Here is a 20,370-nt window from a genome sequence, read left to right on the forward strand (position 1 = left end):
GGATCTGGGGGAGTTGGGAACGGTCAGGGGGAGGGTCATGGTGGCACTGGAGATGCTGCAAGGGCTTTTCCAACCCGGATCACTCTGGGGTGCTGTGACTCAGATCGCTCCCACCCCCCCACAAGCAGCACCCTGGAAGGCAGCTCAGCTCCCCCAGAACCCTCGCAGTGTTGGGGGCTGAGGGGGGGGTGGCACCAGGGTCTGTCCCCGCACGCACCCACTGCCCTCGGCAGGACGAGAGGAACCAGGTCCTCACCACCTACCTGTGGGTGCGCCAGGCCTGGCTGGACGCCCACCTCGCCTGGGACGAGGACACCTACGGCGGCATCGACAGCATCCGCATCCCCAGCAGCTACGTCTGGCGGCCGGACGTCATCCTCTACAACAAGTGGGTTGTGCTGGACACCCCCCCCCCCCACAACGGCTCCCGGAGCTGGGGGGGCTCTGGCTGGGACTGGGGAGGGGCTGCGTGGGAGATATTTCCAACCTTGGGCCCCCGGGACGTTCCCGGTGTGGGTGACGAGGGCGGGGGGGGGCCGGCACCCCCGAGCCCACACTTTTGGGGGCAGGGTGATGCGGGGAGGGGACACGGCGTCGGGGGCAGGTGATCGGCCCTGCAAAGCCCCGGCCCACGTGGGGCTCGGGGCCACCTTGGCCCTATGGCCGTCCCGCCCCCAGCGCCGACGACCGCTTCGGCGGCTCAATGGAGACCAACGTGGTGCTGCGCTCCGACGGGCTCATCATGTGGGACTGGCCCGCCATCACCAAGAGCTCCTGCAAGGTGGACGTCTCCTACTTCCCCTTCGACCGGCAGCGCTGCCGCCTCACCTTCGGCTCCTGGACCTACAATGGGAACCAGATCGACCTCCACAACCGCCTGGACACTGCGGACCTGACGGATTTCGTGGAGAATGTGGAGTGGGAGGTGCTGGGCATGCCGGCCACGAGGAACGTCATCACCTATGGCTGCTGCTCCGAGCCCTACCCCGACGTCACCTACACCCTGCTCCTCCGCCGCCGTGCCTCCTTCTACATCTTCAACCTGCTCCTGCCCTGCATCATGGTCTCCTTCCTGGCGCCGCTCGGCTTCTACCTGCCGGCTGACTCGGGGGAGAAGGTCTCGCTGGGGGTGACGGTGCTGCTGGCCCTCACCGTCTTCCAGCTGCTGGTGGCAGAGAGCATGCCACCCTCGGAGAGCGTCCCGCTCATCGGTGAGCCTCGACGGCAGCCAGAACCCTCCCGCGGGACCCGCGGGGGGGTGGGTGGGCAGCACCCATGCCAGGGGAGGGGAGGGTGGGGCTCTCCACCCCTTCGCAGCATCACCGTCCGTTGCCCACGCAGGGAAGTATTACATCGCCACCATGACCATGATCACGGCCTCAACCGCGCTGACCATCTTCATCATGAACGTCCACCACTGTGGCCCGGGGGCCCGGCCCGTGCCCCCCTGGGCCAGGCGGCTCATCCTGCACCACATGGCCCGGCTCTGCTGCGTCTACGAGGTGGGCGAGAGCTGCAAGAGCCCCCGGCGGGCGCTGGGCGAGCGGGAGGATGGAGGGGACGCTGCAGGGCTGGGGGAGAGCCCCGGCCGGGGGGAAGTGGGTGCTGAGGCCAGAGCCTGTCCCCGAGACCGCTGCCTGTGCCACCACGATGGGCTGCTGACGAACGTTGGCTACATCGCCGGCTGCTTCCGACGCCACCGAGCTGCACAGCGCCGCACCGGCGAGTGGAAGAAGGTGGCCAAGGTGATGGACCGCTTCTTCATGTGGGTCTTCTTCCTCATGGTCTTCCTCATGAGCGTGCTGGTGCTGGGCCGAGCTGCCTGATGGCCCCCTGGACCCATCGCCCTGATGCACCCACTGCCCACAGCCCCCCGCCCGCTCCAGGGACAATGGTGGCCATGGGTGTGTCCTGAGAGCGGCTCATCCCGACACCTGGCCCCCCACAGCTGCAGGGTGGGAGCTCCAGCCGCACCAGGCAAGAGGAACCTGACAGCGGGAGCCCCACCCCAGCCAGGGCCACATCGTCCCATTCCACCCCCCGCCTGAGAAACCCAACAAAACCCAAACTAAATAAACCCTGGAGGGTGACCTGGCTCTCCTGCCTGGGGTGGGGAGGTTCTGGGGGGGTGACCCTCCTGTCCATGGGGCCGTGCCCGGCCCTTGCGGCCCCATCTGCAGCTCTGCAGCAGGGGGCGGGGGAGCAGAGCCTTTCACCTCAGATCTAATCCCCTGGGGCACACAGCTGCCTTCTCCGTCCTCCTGCACGACCCCCCCAGGTCACCCGGCCCCGCGACAAAAGCAATCCCAGCCGTGGCTTGACCTTTCCCGACGCGGGAACAGCCCAGACTCTCTGCCCCAGCACACTTTCCATGCCCACTACGGGGCCTTTATCCCCCTCTAGGGCACGTCGGGGGCTTGGTGGGGCCGGGCCAGCCTGCTTGGCAGATCCTCTGCGATCGACTCGCCAGGGGCTTTTGCTGAGCGCACCTCCCAGGGTTTGTTCCCAGTCCCTTCAAATACCCCCATGGGAGACTTGACCAAAACAGTTTTAGATGGGGATCAAACAACCTGACTTAAGTCTCATTAACAGACAAAGCCACAAGCCGTAGTCCAATGCACAAAGTCAGCAACCGTGAGCCAGTAAACAGAGCACGTAATCCAGAAACCGGAATCCAGCGCACACAGCACATCCTTCAAAATTACCAGGAGCAGCGGGTGCGACCCGCAGCCACAATTCTCCCAGAGGGGACTGAAAGCCCCGGCCCAGTTTCAGACCTCGTGGGATTCAAACCCACAGCAGCTCAGACCAGCCGACACTCGCACCCACAGCGTTTCAGACCAGGCATCCTCTGAGCTCTCCTCTGGGAGAACTTGTCCAGGAGGGACTCCAAGCCCTCGGTGCCCTTCGGGCCCAACCTGGCGAGGCTTTTGCCGCCTCTGGCAGGCAGGCAACCGGAAATCCTGACAGAATGCCTTTCACCTGACATGGGAATTTGCTCCCAGCTCTTCGGCCCAGGGATCAGAGGATCTCCCCGAGGATCCCTCGGTGTTGGCTGCAGGTCCTGTGATCCCACGGTTCCATCGAGATTCAGCAGCAGTGTCCCATCTGGGTCACCAAATCTTACCATAAATTGGACCTCAGAAGAACCCTCTGAGGCTCAGTTGGAAGTTTTGGAAGGCAGGCAGGCTGTGCTGCAGCGCTGGGTGCTCGGGGGATCATTCCACCCAACAGCCATGCCCAAAGCCAAGGGCACACTTGTTATGGACAAGAAAAGAAAGGAACTTTCCTGTCATATCCGAAAATACACACCTATTTCAAGAGGATCTACTGCCTGTGTGAATACACTGTCTGGGGGAGAGTCCCTGAGGGGCTTCCCCAGGTGTCTGCTGGTTCTCTGCCCTCCCCGGGATGGACCCACCCAAGCTGCAAACATGAGGTCCTTGGGCACAATCCTGCCCCAGGCCCCTCACAGCACTGAGCCCCAACTGCTGGCAGCCAGCAGCGAGCAGGCAGCAGCTCCCCCCTTTTCTGGAGACTTTGGGCTCACAAACGCAAGCTCTCAGTAGCCAACACCCAAACCTGAGTTTCCGGCAGAGAAAGAGCCGCCGTCGCTGTGGCACAATGTAGTCCACGAACTTTCGACGAGCGGAGGAAGCAAGCAGTCGATTCAATGTGAATGACAGAGCAAGCTTCAGCTTTATTCTGTTGGCTTACACCCTTATATCCACTGAGAATTGCATATACATAGAACGCCTATACATATTTATGTTCTATCTCCGCCTATCTTCGCTTCTTATTGTAATTAGGTCTCCTCCCTTTTACGCCTGCGCAATGAGCTCTCAATGTCCTGGGCAGGGGGCGTGAAGGGAGGGTCGGTGGTCGTGGAGAGGAAGTTTCTCCCCTTCCTCACTGCTGACCTTTTCACCCTGAAGTCCTGCGCAGCCTCCGTCGCGCCCTGGGTCCGGGCCAAACCGCTGAGCCAGTCTGGGTGGGTTCTTGGAGTAATCTTTTGCTGACATACGCATTCTCGCAGGTAGGGGGGCAGCTTCAGTTCCAGGCAGGAGATAGTAGCTGAGCAACTCAAGCAATATCTATTTTGCGTAGACGAAACAAATCACCCTGTATTTAATCTCTAAACAGTTTTTCCATGCTGCCATCTCCTTGTTCTTGAAGCCATTCTCCAACAGCACAAGAGTCGGAGGCCCCTCAGCCAGAGCGGGTGCGGCCGTTCCTTCAGCCAGGGCTCGTCAGGAAAGGGCAAGTCTGGAGGCGCAGAGGGATCGGCGGGCAATGCCCTGCTAGTCGCTACCCCCCCACCGGGAAGGGGCACAAAGATGGTCCCGTGAAGGTCCCTACGTGGCTCCTGAGGCCTCGCAGGGGGAAGGGCGTGGCAGGGGGGCGCTGCCGGGTGTCGCAAAGGGGGCTCCACCTGTCTGCACCAATATAAAAGGCCGCAGCCGCGCTGGGGCCACAGCCGTGGCGGGTGACAACAAGCCCACCCGGGAGCAGACACTTCCGATGCTGCTGCTCAGGCTGCTGCTCATCCTGAGCGAGGCCATGTCGGGGGCCAGGAGGTTCTGGGTAGGTGACGCCGCACCGCGCCGAGCTGGGGGGCGGGGTGGCATGGGGTGTTGTGGGGGGCTGTGGGGGTTGTGGTGCGGGGCTGGGAGATACTCCTGTCTCACCCAGCTCTTGGGGTCCTGCAGGGGATGAGGAGAAAGGCAAAACAACAGAAAGAGAAAACAAAGGCCCAGACGGAGAAGCCGAGCGCTGAGCGGTCCCAGCCCCGAGCACCCTGTAAACGGCTGACACCCCCCAGCAGCCCTGAGCTCACCCCGCCTCCTTCCCGGGCAACGAATCTACTGAAGCACAGAGGGATGAAGGAGCCTGTGCCGACCCTGGAGACAGGGCGAGTGCCGGGGGAGACCCCCAGATCCTGCCCCAGCCCCTCAGCCCCTGCCCTGCCCGTCCCGCCGGAGGGGCCGGGCTGCGGCAGGTTCACTTACCCCTGCTCCTCTGCAGGGCCAGGGCGAAGGCGCCGAGCACGGAGGGCCTGTGGCAGCTACCCGGGATATTATATTTCATGGGACCCCACCTTGACCTGCAGACGCGTTTCCTCCCACGACAGCTTCCTCTACATCGCAGAGCGTGAGCCTGCAGCCATGGCAAGTAAAAGCGCTTGGGACCCGCCCAGTCCCTCGAGGATGATCAGGGACTGGTCGCAACGTCGGGGTGCGGTGGGACCCTCCCCAAGGTGCTCTACCAGCCCCCCACCTGCACGGAGGTGGAGGCGAAGCTGCGGCAGCCAGGAGCCAAAGTGGGCTCAGTGGGCAGAGAGTGGAGCTGCCATGGCGGCTACTGGAGAGAGATGAGGCTGCAGATGAGGACGAGGAGAGAGCAAGAACATGACACAAGACACAAGCAGCTACAAAAAGTCAGTTGGCAGCAGACCCAGTGGGGCTGGAGAAGAGCAGCCCCATGGAGAAGGACACAAGCGGGGACCCAAGGCACCTGGGCGGCAGCAGCCCGGCACAGCCCAGTCCCCAGCAGCGGGTGCCCGCAGGCAGGACGGGTGGCCGGGCGTCCCCGGGGCCGTGCAGGCTGGGACGGTGCCTGCAGGAGGGCTGCGCCCGGCTCTGGCGGTATCTCAAGGCCTGGTGGCAACAGGGCTTGCGGTCCTGCTGCTGCTGCTTCCCCAAACCCCGAGTTGAAAACTGTGGTCCCAGGGGAGCAACGGGCACCCCAGAGACAGCAGAAGGGGGTGTAGGGCTGGGAACCTCCCTGGGGCGACCCCACTTGCTGGCTTCAAAAATTAAATTATCATCTCTCCGTCCCTGGTGCCGTGGTTCTTCCACCCAGCCCTTGATGCCCCGTCTGCACCCCTGCCTTGCACCCTGATGCACCCCAAACCCACCAGAGACCCTCGCAGGGGGAAGGGCGTGGCAGGGGACCCGTGCTGTGATGTCACAAAGGGGGCTCCGCCCACGTGCCCCAGTATAAAAGGCCGCAGCCGCGCTGGGGCCACAATCATGGCGGGTGGCAACAGGCCCAGCCTGGGCCAGAGGCTCCCGCTACTGATGCTCAACGTGCTGGTCTTCCTGACCAACGCCATGTCGAGGGTTAAGAGGTTCTGGGTAGGTGACACTGCACCATGCCGGGGGGTGGGATGTCGAGGGGTGTTGTGGGGGACCGTGGTGTGGGCCTGAGAGCTGCTCCCATCTCACCCAGCTCTTGGGGTTTTGCAGGGGATGAGGACAGCAGTGAAACGTTCCCGAAGGAGAGCCAAGGCCCAGACGCAGAAGCCAAGTGGTGAGCGGGTCCGGCCCCAAGCACCCTGCAAACGGCGGACACCCCACGGCAGCCCTGAGAAAAGGCCTTCTCCTTACTCGGCGGCTTCTCCACCGACAGGGAGAGGGATGAAGGAGCCTGCGCCAACCCTGGAGACAGGGCAAGTGCCGGGGGAGACCCCCAGATCCTGCCCCAGCCCCTCAGCCCGTGCCCTGCCCGTCCCGCCGGAGGGGCCGGGCTGCGGCAGGTTCACTTACCTCTGCTCCTCTGCAGGGCCAGGGCGAAGGCGCCGAGCATGGAGGACCTGTGGCAGCTACCTGGGATGATGTATGCCTTGGACACCCCCTCGATAAGCAGCTCCGATTCCTTGGACAGCTTCTTCTGTGTCCCACCCATGGAGCGCCTGTACCCGCTACATCGGACACACTCTGTGGGCCCTGCCTCGACGAGGGCCTCCATTTCCTCCAGCGACAGCTTCTTCTACATCCCAGAGCGTGGGCCTGCTGCCATGAGGGAGCAGGTGGTGCAAAACCCCTCGGGACCTGCCCAGTCCTCCAAGGACGATCAGCGCCTTGTGACGACAGCAGGCAGCAATGGGACCCTCCCCAGGGTACCCTACAAGCCCCCCACCGTCACGGAGGTGGAGGCAAAGCTGCGGCAGCCGGGACACAAAATCTGGCTCTATGGGGAGAGAGTGGAGGTGCCGGGGGGGGTCCTGGAGAGAGACAAGGATATGGATGGGGACAAGACAAGCAAGAACGTGGCACAGGACACGAGCAGCTGCGCAAACAAGGGCAGCAGCAGCCCCGTGGGGCTGGAAAGTAGCAGCCCCAAGGAGATGGACATGAGGGGCCCCACAGAAACAAGAAGCAGCAGCCCCATGCACCTGGGCAGCACCAGCCCCGGGGCTCTGGGCAGCAGCAGCCCGGCACAGCCCAGTCCCCAGCAGCGGGTGCCCGCAGGCAGGACGGGTGGCCGGGCATCCCCGGGGCCGTGCAGGCTGGGACGGTGCCTGCAGGAGGGCTGCGCCCGGCTCTGGAGGTATCTCAAGGCCTGGTGGCAAGAGGGCTTGCAGTCCTGCTGCTGCTTCTGATGATCCCCCAAGACCCCGTGATAGAGAAACATTGAGAAATTAAGCACAGGATTAATAAAGTGATGATACTAGGTTTAAGAATTATCTGTTCAGTCAAAGGAATGTTGAGCTTTGGGAACACAGACCCAGGCCCACAAAAACAGAGACAGAGGCTCAAGGCCAGAGGAGGTGAAACCATGTCAACAGAAGATAATGGGCATTTTTTGACCCAACTGACTGAGCCGAGGCCAAAGGATGCACAACATTTTTTAGAAAAGGGGGTAACAAGCTGGACAGCCAAAACAAACTGTTTCTCAGGCTTGGCAATGTCGAAACTGGGGAGGAGGTGATGAGGAAGACTACTGGCCTTCCTCCTGACGACCCCCAAAGACGACCAGCAGGAGGCAATACGCAAAGATGACAGAAACATTCCAGTTCTGCTGGCACAGGCCCTTTGAACTAAACCCCACTCGGGTTATCTGTATGTATGTTTGTACTGTGCAGCCCTATGAATATGGAGAAGGTACCTGCATTTCAGATGTAAGCGAAGGGGCCTGGGTGTGCACGCTAGGCAGAGAGATCCCCCGTGCACCCAGCGCTGCAGTAAAGAATCCTGCCTTCTGATCCTCTGATTCTGGGTCCCAGAGAGTTCTTCCTCCACCGGCTTTTTCGGTATCCCCGGCGGTGGCAAGGCTGGTCCCAGGGGAGCAACGGGCACCCCAGAGACAGCAGACGGGGGGTGTAGGGCTGGGAACCTCCCTGGGGCGACCCCACTTGCTGGCTTCAAAAATTAAATTATCATCTCTCCATCCCTGGTGCCGTGGTTCTTCCACCCAGCCCTCGATGCCCCTTCTCCCCCGTCCCTTTGCCAAACCTCCCTTTGGGTCCCTTGCTGACCCCCCCTCCTCTGCCAGGTCTCCCCCAGGTGCTGGCTCCGAGCTCCCCCGGGATTTGTCCCCTCTGTGCGGCCCCGTGTCCGTAAGCACCACGACGGGGACGTTTGCTTGGCCCAGAGCCGCTCCTGCCAGAGCAGGCAGGGACTGTGCCTGCCTGCACCCTGCTCCTGCCTCCTGCCCCCTCCAGAGCCCGGGGGCTGCGGGGCACCCACTGCAGGAACAGGGGGATTGGACAGGTCAGGTCCTTGGCTCTTTCACCTCAGATCTAATCCCCTGGGGCACACAGCTGCCTTCTCCGTCCTCCTGCACGACCCCCCCAGGGCACCCGGCCCCGCGACAAAAGCAATCCCAGCCGTGGCTTGACCTTTCCCGACGCAGGAACAGCCCAGACTCTCTGCCCCAGCACACTTTTCATGCCCACTACGGGGCCTTTATCCCCCTCTAGGGCACGTCGGGGGCTTGGTGGGGCCGGGCCAGCCTGCTTGGCAGATCCTCTGCGATCGACTCGCCAGGGGCTTTTGCTGAGCGCACCTCCCAGGGTTTGTTCCCAGTCCCTTCAAATACCCCCATGGGAGACTTGACCAAAACAGTTTTAGATGGGGATCAAACAACCTGACTTAAGTCTCATTAACAGACAAAGCCACAAGCCGTAGTCCAATGCACAAAGTCAGCAACCGTGAGCCAGTAAACAGAGCACGTAATCCAGAAACCGGAATCCAGCGCACACAGCACATCCTTCAAAATTACCAGGAGCAGCGGGTGCGACCCGCAGCCACAATTCTCCCAGAGGGGACTGAAAGCCCCGGCCCAGTTTCAGACCTCGTGGGATTCAAACCCACAGCAGCTCAGACCAGCCGACACTCGCACCCACAGCGTTTCAGACCAGGCATCCTCTGAGCTCTCCTCTGGGAGAACTTGTCCAGGAGGGACTCCAAGCCCTCGGTGCCCTTCGGGCCCAACCTGGCGAGGCTTTTGCCGCCTCTGGCAGGCAGGCAACCGGAAATCCTGACAGAATGCCTTTCACCTCATGTCCTGGTTCAGCTAGGATAGGGTTAAGTTTCCCCCGCAGTGGGGAGGGGGCTCCAGCCGGGTTATTCAGTTCCACGCTGAGGTCAGGTCCAGGCGCTGAACCCGAAGCGCAGGAACAGTTTCTTTGTGGCTTTTGTCCCTGAGCGCACATGGACAGTGCTGCTGTGTCTCCTGCGGTATATCTCTGATATCTTTTGTCCTGTTGACTGTTACTGCTGTTACTGCTATTGATGATGTTTGGTTTATTATCTGTTACGCTGTTGTATTAAATTTTTCCACATCTGAACCCTGGGGTTTGGATCTCACTGCCTGCCCTGTCCAGTCCGAGGGTGGCAGAGGGACAATGGCGGCGTGGTCTCGGGTCTGGCAGGGCCTAAACCACCACTAGAGTTTTCTAAATTTATTTGAAATAGAGACAAGCAAAGCCGCTCGGGGTATGCGGGGAGTCAGCGCTCCACAGCCAATGCACACCCTTCAAACCAAACCCACTCTTTTTATAGTCTGGTTTTAATACACATTCATAAAAGGGGCGTCTCTCTTCCAAAAAGTCTCCACCTTCAGTCTGCACATGCGAGTGGAGCTTGTGGAACCTTCTCGGATTTTCTGGTGTTGTAAACAAGGGGCTGTCTGTCTGGTGCAAGGGGCTGTCTGGTGCTTTCCCATTCTCCCTCCACCCATGTGCAGTAACAACATAGTCAAAACATCCACTTTGACAAGAGCCTGGAACAGGTTTGAAGACAAAACCCTAATAACTTTTAGCATATATACACTGTAATAAAACATATATGGTGTTTGTTATTCAAACCTCAAGCTATGGTTAAATATATTATTCGGTAAATGAAATCTGAAAAGAGACTGTGTTAATGTCAGGCTGTGTTGTAACTGTCAGACAGTGTTACGATTCTCTTAGGTATAAAACCTCTGGGTGTTTTGCACGTTCCGTGTAACCTAAGGTTGAACAGCAATAAGAGATCAGGCATTATGTCTCCCGTTGCGATGTTAAAATCAGTTGTTAGAAGGGAGCTAACATGGCCGCCGTCCTCAAGGCAAGGCGTTACGGCCAGACCGCTCCGGGCCGTGGATACCAGCGCCCCCGTGCTGAGCCGTCCCCTCCTCCCCGCGGCGGAAAGCCCGCGGACATTCCCTGGCAACAGAAGCCCGGCAAGGAAAAGGTGTTTGCGACAGCGCCCACCTCATGCATCTTCATGAAGGCGGCACTACAAAAGGACTCTGTTCCCGCAGGGCGGGTGTGTCTCGGGGGAGCGGGGGCTCCCGGCGCAGCCGGCGCTGTTTTGCTCACCGGCTCATGAGTTTTGTTGGCCCCTGAAGCAAATCCAGAGGCGGTTATTGCCCCCTAAATTGCGCCTGAGCCGTGACGCCCCCAGGCAGCCATTTTGAGCTGGTCCCCTGGAGCAGCGCGGGGCGGTCAAGAACACTCCGCGGGGCTCCGGCCGCCGCCCGAGGAAACTCCTCGAGGTGCCCTGGGCCTGGGCGCTGCCCCGAGCGGGCCCTGGAGGCTGAGCGCCCTCCCTGGTGAGGTGAGTGAGAGCGTGTCGGGGGCCCTAAACCCTGGGCCGGGGCTTTGTTCTGCCTTCGGCTCGTCCTTGCGGCCCGGGGAGCTGTTGTGCTCTCCGCGGCGGCCGGCGGGAGCTGCGGTTTGCCAAGGGCTGGTTAGTTGTGTTGGTAACTTTCCGTTTCTGCGGGCGGGGTGTTTGTTTGGGGCTCCGTGACAAGCTGGCGCAGCCGGCGGGATGTGGGTAGAGGAGTTTTTAGAGCAGCCTGGTCGTGTCCCTGCTCCCCCAGACGTCCAGCGGGCGAAGGAGAAGAGGTTTGATGCGGCGCAAGTGGTGAGAAGGCGGAAGAAAGCCGGGGGGGGTGGGAGGCAGGAGCGGAGGACAGGTGTGCGCCACCGGAGGTGCAGGATTGTTTTGTTGTGGAGCAGAAAGCGAGTTCGGTGAGCTCCGGGTGAAGTTTTGGCGTAAAGCGGGTGAAACTGAAAGCGAGTGTTTGTGGAGGATTTCTGTAACGGGGGGGGCCGGATTCTGTGCGAGCGGTGCCGAGGCGGGAGAATCCCGCTGGCCGCTCGGTGGATCCCAGCCCCCCTAATCCTCAGGAGCCTCAGCCCCGGGGCCAGCCGGGACGTCCTGGGGGGCGCAGGGGGAGGGGGTCAGGTCGCGCCGTGTCCCCCGAGAGCGCCGGGCTCTGGGGCAGGGTCGGGGGGGGACGCAGTGAGGGGACAGTCCCGCCCCCCCCGGTCCCGGTGCGGGGGCTTGGGGAAGCGGCGACGGGGAGGGGGGGCTCGGCTGCGGGGGCTGCGTCACCCCGGGAGGGGTTTGGGGTCGGGGGGGACCCGGCGTGGCGGCCCCACGAGCCCCGCCGAGTCCTTTGGGGTTTGTTTTGGGCGAAGGCCGTCGCCGTGTTGTGCCCGGCAGAGGAGCGAGAGTCCCGGGGAGGGAGACGGCGCCCGGGGCTTTTCTCGACTCGCTCTTCTGCCGCGGGCTGAGGCCCCCCCGGCTCCTCTTTCGGCCTTCGTGCGCCGCTGGGAGGCCGGGGGGGGGCACAGAGAGCCCCTGCCCGCGTCTTTGACGTGGCGGCCCCCCCGAGCGGGGCCGGGCCGAGCTTTGGTGGGGAGCGGGACGCGGCGGAGGGGGCTGGCCAGCAGCCTCGGGCCCTCCTTGGCCGCCGGACCGCGGGGCCGGCGCTGTGGTGGCCTCGGCGTGGCGGGGGGGCCACGGCAGACGACACACAGACGGGTGGCGCTTGTTGAGGGCGAGGGGGGCGGGGGGGCTCCGCGGTAGCCCCTCTGCCAGCGCCGGCCGTCGTGGGAACTGCTGGTAGCAGGTGCCGGGACTTTTGCCGGGATTTTAGGGGCTTTTTTCCGGGCGACGTGTTGGGCCGGTGCCGGCCCCGCTGGAGCTGCCACAGGCCTGGGGGTGCGCTGCGGTGGCCCCCCCGTGCCAGGGCCGTGCCCGCGCTGGCTCCCGGCCCCGGGGCCCCGGGGGTTCCCTAGTTTGCAGCCCGATTCCGGTGGGTTCTTTCTGCCGCCTGGGTTGACTCCCTCCCCAGTCTGGCCCCGGGCTGGTTGGGGGGGCACTGCCACGGGGAGAGGGGAGAGGGCCCGAAGGGCACCGAGGGCTTGGAGTCCCTCCTGGACAAGTTCTCCCAGAGGAGAGCTCAGAGGATGCCTGGTCTGAAACGCTGTGGGTGCGAGTGTCGGCTGGTCTGAGCTGCTGTGGGTTTGAATCCCACGAGGTCTGAAACTGGGCCGGGGCTTTCAGTCCCCTCTGGGAGAATTGTGGCTGCGGGTCGCACCCGCTGCTCCTGGTAATTTTGAAGGATGTGCTGTGTGCGCTGGATTCCGGTTTCTGGATTACGTGCTCTGTTTACTGGCTCACGGTTGCTGACTTTGTGCATTGGACTACGGCTTGTGGCTTTGTCTGTTAATGAGACTTAAGTCAGGTTGTTTGATCCCCATCTAAAACTGTTTTGGTCAAGTCTCCCATGGGGGTATTTGAAGGGACTGGGAACAAACCCTGGGAGGTGCGCTCAGCAAAAGCCCCTGGCGAGTCGATCGCAGAGGATCTGCCAAGCAGGCTGGCCCGGCCCCACCAAGCCCCCGACGTGCCCTAGAGGGGGATAAAGGCCCCGTAGTGGGCATGAAAAGTGTGCTGGGGCAGAGAGTCTGGGCTGTTCCTGCGTCGGGAAAGGTCAAGCCCCGGCTGGGATTGCTTTTGTCGCGGGGCCGGGTGCCCTGGGGGGGTCGTGCAGGAGGACGGAGAAGGCAGCTGTGTGCCCCAGGGGATTAGATCTGAGGTGAAAGAGCCAAGGACCTGACCTGTCCAATCCCCCTGTTCCTGCAGTGGGTGCCCCGCAGCCCCCGGGCTCTGGAGGGGGCAGGAGGCAGGAGCAGGGTGCAGGCAGGCACAGTCCCTGCCTGCTCTGGCAGGAGCGGCTCTGGGCCAAGCAAACGTCCCCGTGGTGGTGCTTACGGACACGGGGCCGCACAGAGGGGACAAATCCCGGGGGAGCTCGGAGCCAGCACCTGGGGGAGACCTGGCAGAGGAGGGGGGGTCAGCAAGGGACCCAAAGGGGAGGTTTGGCAAAGGGACGGGGGAGAAGGGGCATCGAGGGCTGGGTGGAAGAACCACGGCACCAGGGATGGAGAAAAGATCATTTTTATTTTTAAGCTGTCAGCTGGGGTCACCCCAGGGAGGGTCCCAGCCCCACACGCCCTCTGCTGTCTCCTGGGTGCCCGTTGCTTCTCTGGAACCATCGTAGTCACCTCGGGGGCTTGGGGAAGCAGCAGCAGCAGCAGAACTTGCAGAGCCACTGCCATGAGGCCCTGAGACACCCCCAGAGCCCGGCTCTCCTGCCCCGTGCCTCGTTCTTCCGGATCTTGTCGCCGTCTGCAGCCCTGTCTGTGTCAATGAGGCCCCCCGGCACCTCCACTCTCTCCCCATAGAGCCAGATTTTGTGTCCCGGCTGCCGCAGCTTTGCCTCCACCTCCATGACGGTGGGGGGCTTGTAGGGTACCCTGGGGAGGGTCCCAGCCCGTCCCACCCTTGCAACCAGCCCCGGATCATCCGCGGTGGTCTGAGCGTATCCCAAGGGCTTTTGCTCCGGGAGGTTTTCTGTGGAACTGGGGCTGCTGGGCGAGAGAGGGCTCAGAGAGCGTAGCTTGGGCAGCTTCCACACGCCCCACGGGGTTTGGACATCACAAAAACTTTCTGGAGAAACGGAGCCTAATGACGAGGGGCGACTCACCGAGCGTAGCTCGGGCAGCTTCCACACGCCCCACGGGGTTTTGACATCGATAAATCTTTCTGGGGAAAGGGAGCCTCTTGACAAGGGCGGACCCAAGGACAATAGTTCTGGTAGCTCCCACAGGTGCTCTGCTCCCGGCGCCTTCGCCCTGGCCCTGCAGAGGAGCAGAGGTAAGTGAACCTGCCGCAGCCCGGCCCCTCCGGCGGGACGGGCAGGGCAGGGGCTGAGGGGCTGGGGCAGGATCTGGGGGTCTCTCCCGGCACTCACCGCGTCTTCCGGGTTGGGGCGGGCTTCGTCCTTCTTCCGTGCTTGGCTTGAGAAGTCGTCCGGGAACGGGACGGCGTTTTCTCAGGCCTGCGGTGGCGTGTCCGCCGTTTGCGGGATGCTCGGCGCTGGGACCGCTCAGCTCTCTGTTTCTCCACCCGGGCTTTCTCTCTCCTTCTGCATTTTTTCCCCTTTTTCCTCATCCCCTGCAGGACCGCAAGAGCTGGGTGAGATGGGAGTAGCTGTGAGGCCCAAGCCACAGCCCCCCACACCACCCCACAGCATCCCACCCCCTGGCACAGCACGGTGCGGCGTCACCTACCCAGAACCTCCCGGCCCTCGACATGGCCTCCCTCAGGCTGAGCAGCAGCCTGAGCATCAGCATCGGAAGGAGCTGGTCCAGGGTGGGCTCCTTGTCACCCGCCATGGCTGTGGCCCCAGTGCGGCTGCTGCCTTTTATATTGGGGCAGGTGGGCAGAGCCCCCTTTGTGACATCGCCGGGTTGCCAAAGCTCACTTTGTGACATCACAGGGTGGGCCAAGCCGCCTTTCTTACACCGGGCAGCCCCCCACTGCCACGCCCTTCCCCCTGTGAGGGGCTCAGGAGGAGCTGGGGTGTCCCCCTGGGAACCAGGGACCCCTGTGTCGGCCCGGCCCGGCCCGGCCCGCTTGGAGGCTCAGAGACAAACCCCACAGGGCCCCGGGGCCAACGTAGCCGAGAGACCCCGTAGCTGAGGCCAGGCCCGGCGCGGTGGGACGAGGCGCTTTCTGCCCGCCTGCGTGTAAGGCCCGAGAGCCGCGTCGGGACCTTCACGGGACCATCTTTGTGTCCAGCTTTGAGCTCGCTGGGCTGCGCACGGGGCTGGCGCTGATGCCCGCGAGCTGGGGGCGGCAGCGGGGCGCCTTGTGTCCGTCAGCATCTCTGTTGCACTGGGGCTGCTCCTGGCCACTGTCACGTTCTTCCTTCGCCCCTTGTCCCCGTCCGCAGCCTTGTCTGTGTCCGGGAGCACCAACGGCAGCTCCGCTCTGCAGCCCTGGGGCCACATTGTGACCCCTGCCAGCCCCAGCTGGGCCTGCACCTGCATTCTGGGGGCATCTGGGGGGCTCCTTGGGGAGGGCTGTACCATCGCCGCTGGGCCAGGTCCATCTGCATCCACCTGCAGAGCGCCTCAGTCACGGCCTGGCTGCTGAAGATGTGCTGGGTGAGCTCCTGGACGCGCTGCCACTTGGCCGTGGAGTTGGCCGGGGGGGTGTCAGGTGGCGTCTCCACATCTCTGAATGTCAGCCCCTTGTCTGCCTTGTCCCCAGGTCCCTGCTGACTTCTGCTGTGGGGGGTCCTTGCCCAGGGCCAGCAGCCCCTCATCATCCTTGGGGGGACCGGGGGGTCCCCAAGGCTTTTGCGCCACCAGCACCGCCATGGCACGGGGCCGGGGCTTGGGGAAGGAGGGTGTGCATGGCACTGGAGCCACTCATCGAGAGGGGGCTCTGGGCTGCCGTGGGGTGTCGGCCGTTTGCAGGGTGCTCGGGGATGGGACCGCTCAGCGCTCGGCTTCTCCGCCTGGGCTTTGCCTGTCCTTGTCCAACATTTCGCCGCCTTCCTCCTCCTGGGCAGGATCCTAAGAGCTGGGTGAGATGGGAACAGCTCGCTGGCCCACACCACAGCCCCCCCGCCCCCCAGCACCTGCCACCTCTGGCTTGTGGGGGGGGTTTGAATGCTGAGTACAGCCATGAGCGACTGCCTCCAGTATACGTGTTGGAAATGCGCTCTGAAGTCCATCCTCGGGAATGGTTTCTGTAGTTCTTTCCTAACAGAAAACTGCCGTCCTTCCGAGTGTGCCTGACGTCCCGGTTCACAAATCACAGGAGCAACAATCCTCCTCGCCGTGTCCCCATGCCCTTGCGCCAAGGCTTCTCGCCTCACTGTTACCCACGGATCATCCCCAGCTAAGGGAGGACACAGGCCAGATTCTCTTGTAGCATTTACAGGGTCAGGGTCTAAACGATTATCACCGTCCAAAGACCCAGCACATAAAGCTTGCCGCAGGGGTTCAGAACACGTGTCCTCCATGTCCTCCGATAAATCTGACAGGAAACGTCTCGGTGCTTTGGGGCGTTCCGGCCACGTGGGCGAGTCCTCATCGGCAGGCAGTGGGCATGTGGAAGGGGCTCGCGGCTTTTCTGGGGGTGTCTCAGGCACAACTGTAGACTCGGACCCACTAGGTGAGGTGGCAGCGGCTGCAGCTGCCGCGGCAGTCCCATCAGGTTTTAACTGTTTCGGGGATTCCTTTACCCGTTGCCGTGTAGTTCAAGATGACGCAGCAGGGACCCCACGCCTTTTGCACCAAATAAGCAAAGTCCGTGTCAGCTTTTCCTCAGACTTGATTCCCATCTTCTCCAGAATTCTTATCAAAGTATGTAAAACAGTCTTTTTCTCGGCAGAAGTCTTCTCCCCCCCCTTTAGTCCCCAGCTGCTCACCTTCTCTCCAGGTGCCTTCAGTTACTCAGGTAACAGGAGCCACTTGCCTGCCGGCGTGGTCTGCTGCTACTGGGCCCAGGTCAGGGCTGGACTGAAACGGGCAGGGGGGGCGAAGATGGAAACCGGAGAGTTCGGGCAGTTCCCAGCCGCTCTGCCCCGGGGTTTGCAGCGGGGGCAACGGGCAGCGCAGTGTGGCACGGCACGGGATGGCACGGCGCGGTACGGCAAAACACGGCAGGGCCTGACACGGTCCAGCGCGGCGCGGCAAAGCCTGGCACGGCACGGCGTAACACGGTGTGGCACGGCCGGGGCAGGACAGCACAGCATGGTGCGGTACGGCACGGCACGGGGAGGAGCAGCGCCGTGCGCGGGGCCCGTGCAGACGGTTGGTCTTTTCGGCAGAGAAGAGATGCCGGAGCCGGGCGTGCGGCTTCAGCGCAGGTGAGCCCAGAGCCCCTGATCAGGACACCCCCCCCCCCCCAGCTGCCCCTGACTTGGCTTCTGTGACACCCCCAGGCAGGAGCATCCCTGGGACCCCCCCGCGATTCTGGGGGCTCCTCCTGGCAGCCACGGCCCTGGCAGCCACCGGAGGCCCCTGAGCCACGAGGCCACCGAGCCACGGCGAGGACACGGGGTCGTGACCAGTCCCCACCGGCTTGACGGCGACGGCAGCGGGACGGGGGGCTGGGGACATGGGGACAGGGGGGTTGGGGACACGGGGACGGTGTGTCCCCACGGGCACCCGCGGAGGCCGGACGAGGCCTTGGGCAGAGTCGGGAATGGGGGTGGGTGCCGATGGGGACGCGGGGGGGGACACGCATCGGCAGGGCTGATTTTGGGGGTGTCCCTGCCCAGGTTTTTGCTGGTCCCCGAAGGAATAAAGACTTATTGTGGGTGCGGGGTGTCCCCGGGGGGTTCCTGCAGCTGCCTGGGCTGGGGGCAGCACGTGGGGGGCTGTACCCCAGGTCCTTTCGACTAGCCCCCAGCCCCCGAGGGAGCAAAGGGGCAGGCGATGTGCCCGGCTCCCCGGGGGTCCCTGCGCCCCCGGCCTGTCCCTGGCTCTGCGGGTGGGGGTCAGGGACGGATCCTGCCCTGCGCGGGCACAGGAGCCACCTCCTCTCCCTGCCCCTCACCCCCCGGTGCCCCCTGCCCCCAGGGGCGGCCCCGTCCCCAGGACACGGGTGACACCGGGCGGCCTCGATGAGCTTTAATGAACCCTGGGGTCCCACAGCCGGCTGCGGGCAGCTCCCGGGGCCGGCCCGGGCAGCGCTCCCAGCTCGGGTCAGTGACGGGGGGCCGGACCCCCAGGCACGGCGGGGCAGGGAGACGGGCCCCCACGGAGGCATCACGTCCCCGCGGCGGGCGGGCGGGCGTTCACCCGTCCCGAGTTGCTGCCCGGTCTCAGCCCAGTCCGCCGCTCTGGGCGGGGGTCAGGGTCTCCCACCGCACCTCCTGAGTGTAATAAACTATTGTAACTAATTTGCTAAGTTAAGCAAGGCGGGTATGATAGGTTTGAATGATCTGTAAATGTTAAACCACACTATCCTGCTGTCTAAAGTATTGTAAAAATAGAATATGGTACCCTGTGTGGGTTTTGAAGTGATTTGCAGTTACTATGACCCGTATTACAATGAATGTTTGAATATATATGGATAAAATATCAAGTATGGCATTCGGTTGGAAAAATGTAACTACTTCTTGGGAACCCCATCACCTAGAGCTGATAGGTAACCGCTTCTCGGAACACCCCCCCCACCTAGAGATAACCTGTGACTGCTGCTTGGAGAAAAGCCGCCAAAAGATGGGATCATGAGGCTTTTAAAAGATCCAGTAGGAGAAAAGCGTGCCAAGAGACCAAGGCTCCGAGACTTCCAAAAGACCCCACAGGGGAGGACAAAGCCCCGAGCATCTCAAAGGACCCGCTGGAGAAAAGCAGGACAATCGTCTGACGAGAGAGGGCTGGTTAAAGACGGTGGCACAGGAGTATAAAAACCTCTGTTGTTTTGAACTCGGGGTGCGTGTGGCAGAGCTGCGGCTCTCCCTGCACCCAGCGCTGCTTTGCCTATTGCTTCCCACCCTCAATCGATTGAACCCTGTATTGGGTCTGGCTGAACTGGAATCGGTTTTCCCCTCCAGCAGCCCTCACGGTGCTGTGGTTTATGCTGGGAGCTGCAGGGTGTTGATAGCACCCTGGTGTTGTGGCTGCTGCTGAGCAGGGCTCACACAGCACCAAGGTTCTTTCTGATATTTTCCCCAGTGGGACGGGATGGGCAAGATCTTGGGAGGGGACACAGCCAGGACAGCTGACCCAAACCGACCAAAGGGATATTCCAGACCATATGACGTCTGCTCAGTATAAAGCTGGGAGAAAGGAGGAAGGGGGTGGGGTCACCCTTGGTCCTCCGAGGCAACTACTACGCGTATTGGAGCCCTGATCCTGAGAAGGCCCCACAGCGCCTCTTCATGGGAAGTAGAGAATAAATCTGTTTGCTTTTGCTTCTGCGCGCGGACCTTTGCTTTGCTTTGCTTATATTAAACCTGCTTCTGTTTCACCCACAAGGGTTAGTTTATCTTCTTTCCCCTCTTTACCCTGTTGAGAAAACAAAGGGAAGGGGGGGGGGGAAGTGATAGAGCGACTTGGTGGATACCTGGCATTTAGCCAGAGTCAAACCATCACAGTCTATTCTGGCGCCCAACGTGGGGCAAAACAACGGCAGTTTTATATTAAATGTGCTGTAGCTATAGTAGTTATTAAGCAACAAGCTCTTGTGCTGGTCACGGGCTTGTTTATTGCGCTGCTTATCTTTATTTTGTTAAGCTCGGGAACATGCTGCAAGGAATCGGGAACATCATGAGCGGTTTTATTTTGCAGGCTCCCGAGGTACTTAGCCATCCTTATGTTAGTTCATTGATACTCTTTATTAATGCTGTTCGCCTGTTGTGGGTTGTGTGGAGCTCGGTATGCTCTTGGTGTAAGAGAACGCAAATTTTGAGTGAATCGGTGCCAAAATGTGCTCTGAGGCGGCCTGTTCCTGGGTGGCAGGGAGAGTGGAAGGATCTGGGCAGATTCCTAGGACGGTTATCACCTCCTGTAGCTGGGATCTCACCCCTGAACAGGCAAGCAACCCCACAAAACTGACACATCACCTGATAGAGGGGTGCCTTGCCTGTCCCAGTGAGAATCAGCAACTTCTAGCACTTTACTGGGGCCTGGCCTGTGCTTACCGAGCTGCAGTTCAGCACTCTCAAAGGACTGTGGTTGACATGGGAACTCAAACAATAACAACAACAGAGATTGCCCCAGTAGTAAAAAAGAAACAATGGACAAGGAGAACAACAGGCGCATACCCTCGATTAATAAGGGAGGAGAAAGAGGAGGAAGAAGCTGGTCCTTCAGCAAAGGCATCAGAAGAGGGAATAACAGAACTGAAACAGGAGGCAGAAACTACCCGGTCCCTGACGTCATCAGAACTGCGAGATCTGCGGCAAGACTACTGCCGCCAGCCGGGTGAGCGGATCGCTGCCTGGCTGCTGCGATGCTGGGATAACGGGGCAGATGCTCAACAGCTAGAAGGGAAG

General features: G+C 61.8%; 1 protein-coding gene across 1 annotated transcript; it reads left to right on the forward strand.

Moving 5' to 3' along the window:
• Positions 1-291: 291 nt before the first annotated feature.
• Positions 292-2,095, forward strand: LOC141955587 (neuronal acetylcholine receptor subunit alpha-10-like). The gene is made up of 3 exons (XM_074895297.1): positions 292-388; positions 815-1,211; positions 1,342-2,095. The coding sequence occupies exons 2-3, from the start codon at positions 935-937 to the stop codon at positions 1,824-1,826; spliced, it is 762 nt and encodes a 253-aa protein (XP_074751398.1). The 5' UTR covers positions 292-388; positions 815-934; the 3' UTR covers positions 1,827-2,095.
• The last annotated feature ends 18,275 nt before the right edge of the window (positions 2,096-20,370 follow it).

The sequence above is a fragment of the Athene noctua genome, unplaced genomic scaffold (genome assembly GCF_965140245.1).
Source record: "Athene noctua unplaced genomic scaffold, bAthNoc1.hap1.1 HAP1_HAP1_scaffold_337, whole genome shotgun sequence".
NCBI classification, from domain to species: domain Eukaryota; kingdom Metazoa; phylum Chordata; class Aves; order Strigiformes; family Strigidae; genus Athene; species Athene noctua.

What these genes read in the sequence shown, in the direction of transcription:
- LOC141955587 (XM_074895297.1), top strand. Translation starts at nt 935, where the DNA reads ATGCCGGCCACGAGGAACGTCATCACCTATGGCTGCTGCTCCGAGCCC. An exon ending in GGAGAGCGTCCCGCTCATCG is followed by an intron (nt 1,212 to 1,341) that starts GTGAGCCTCGAC and finishes TTGCCCACGCAG; the next exon opens with GGAAGTATTACATCGCCACC.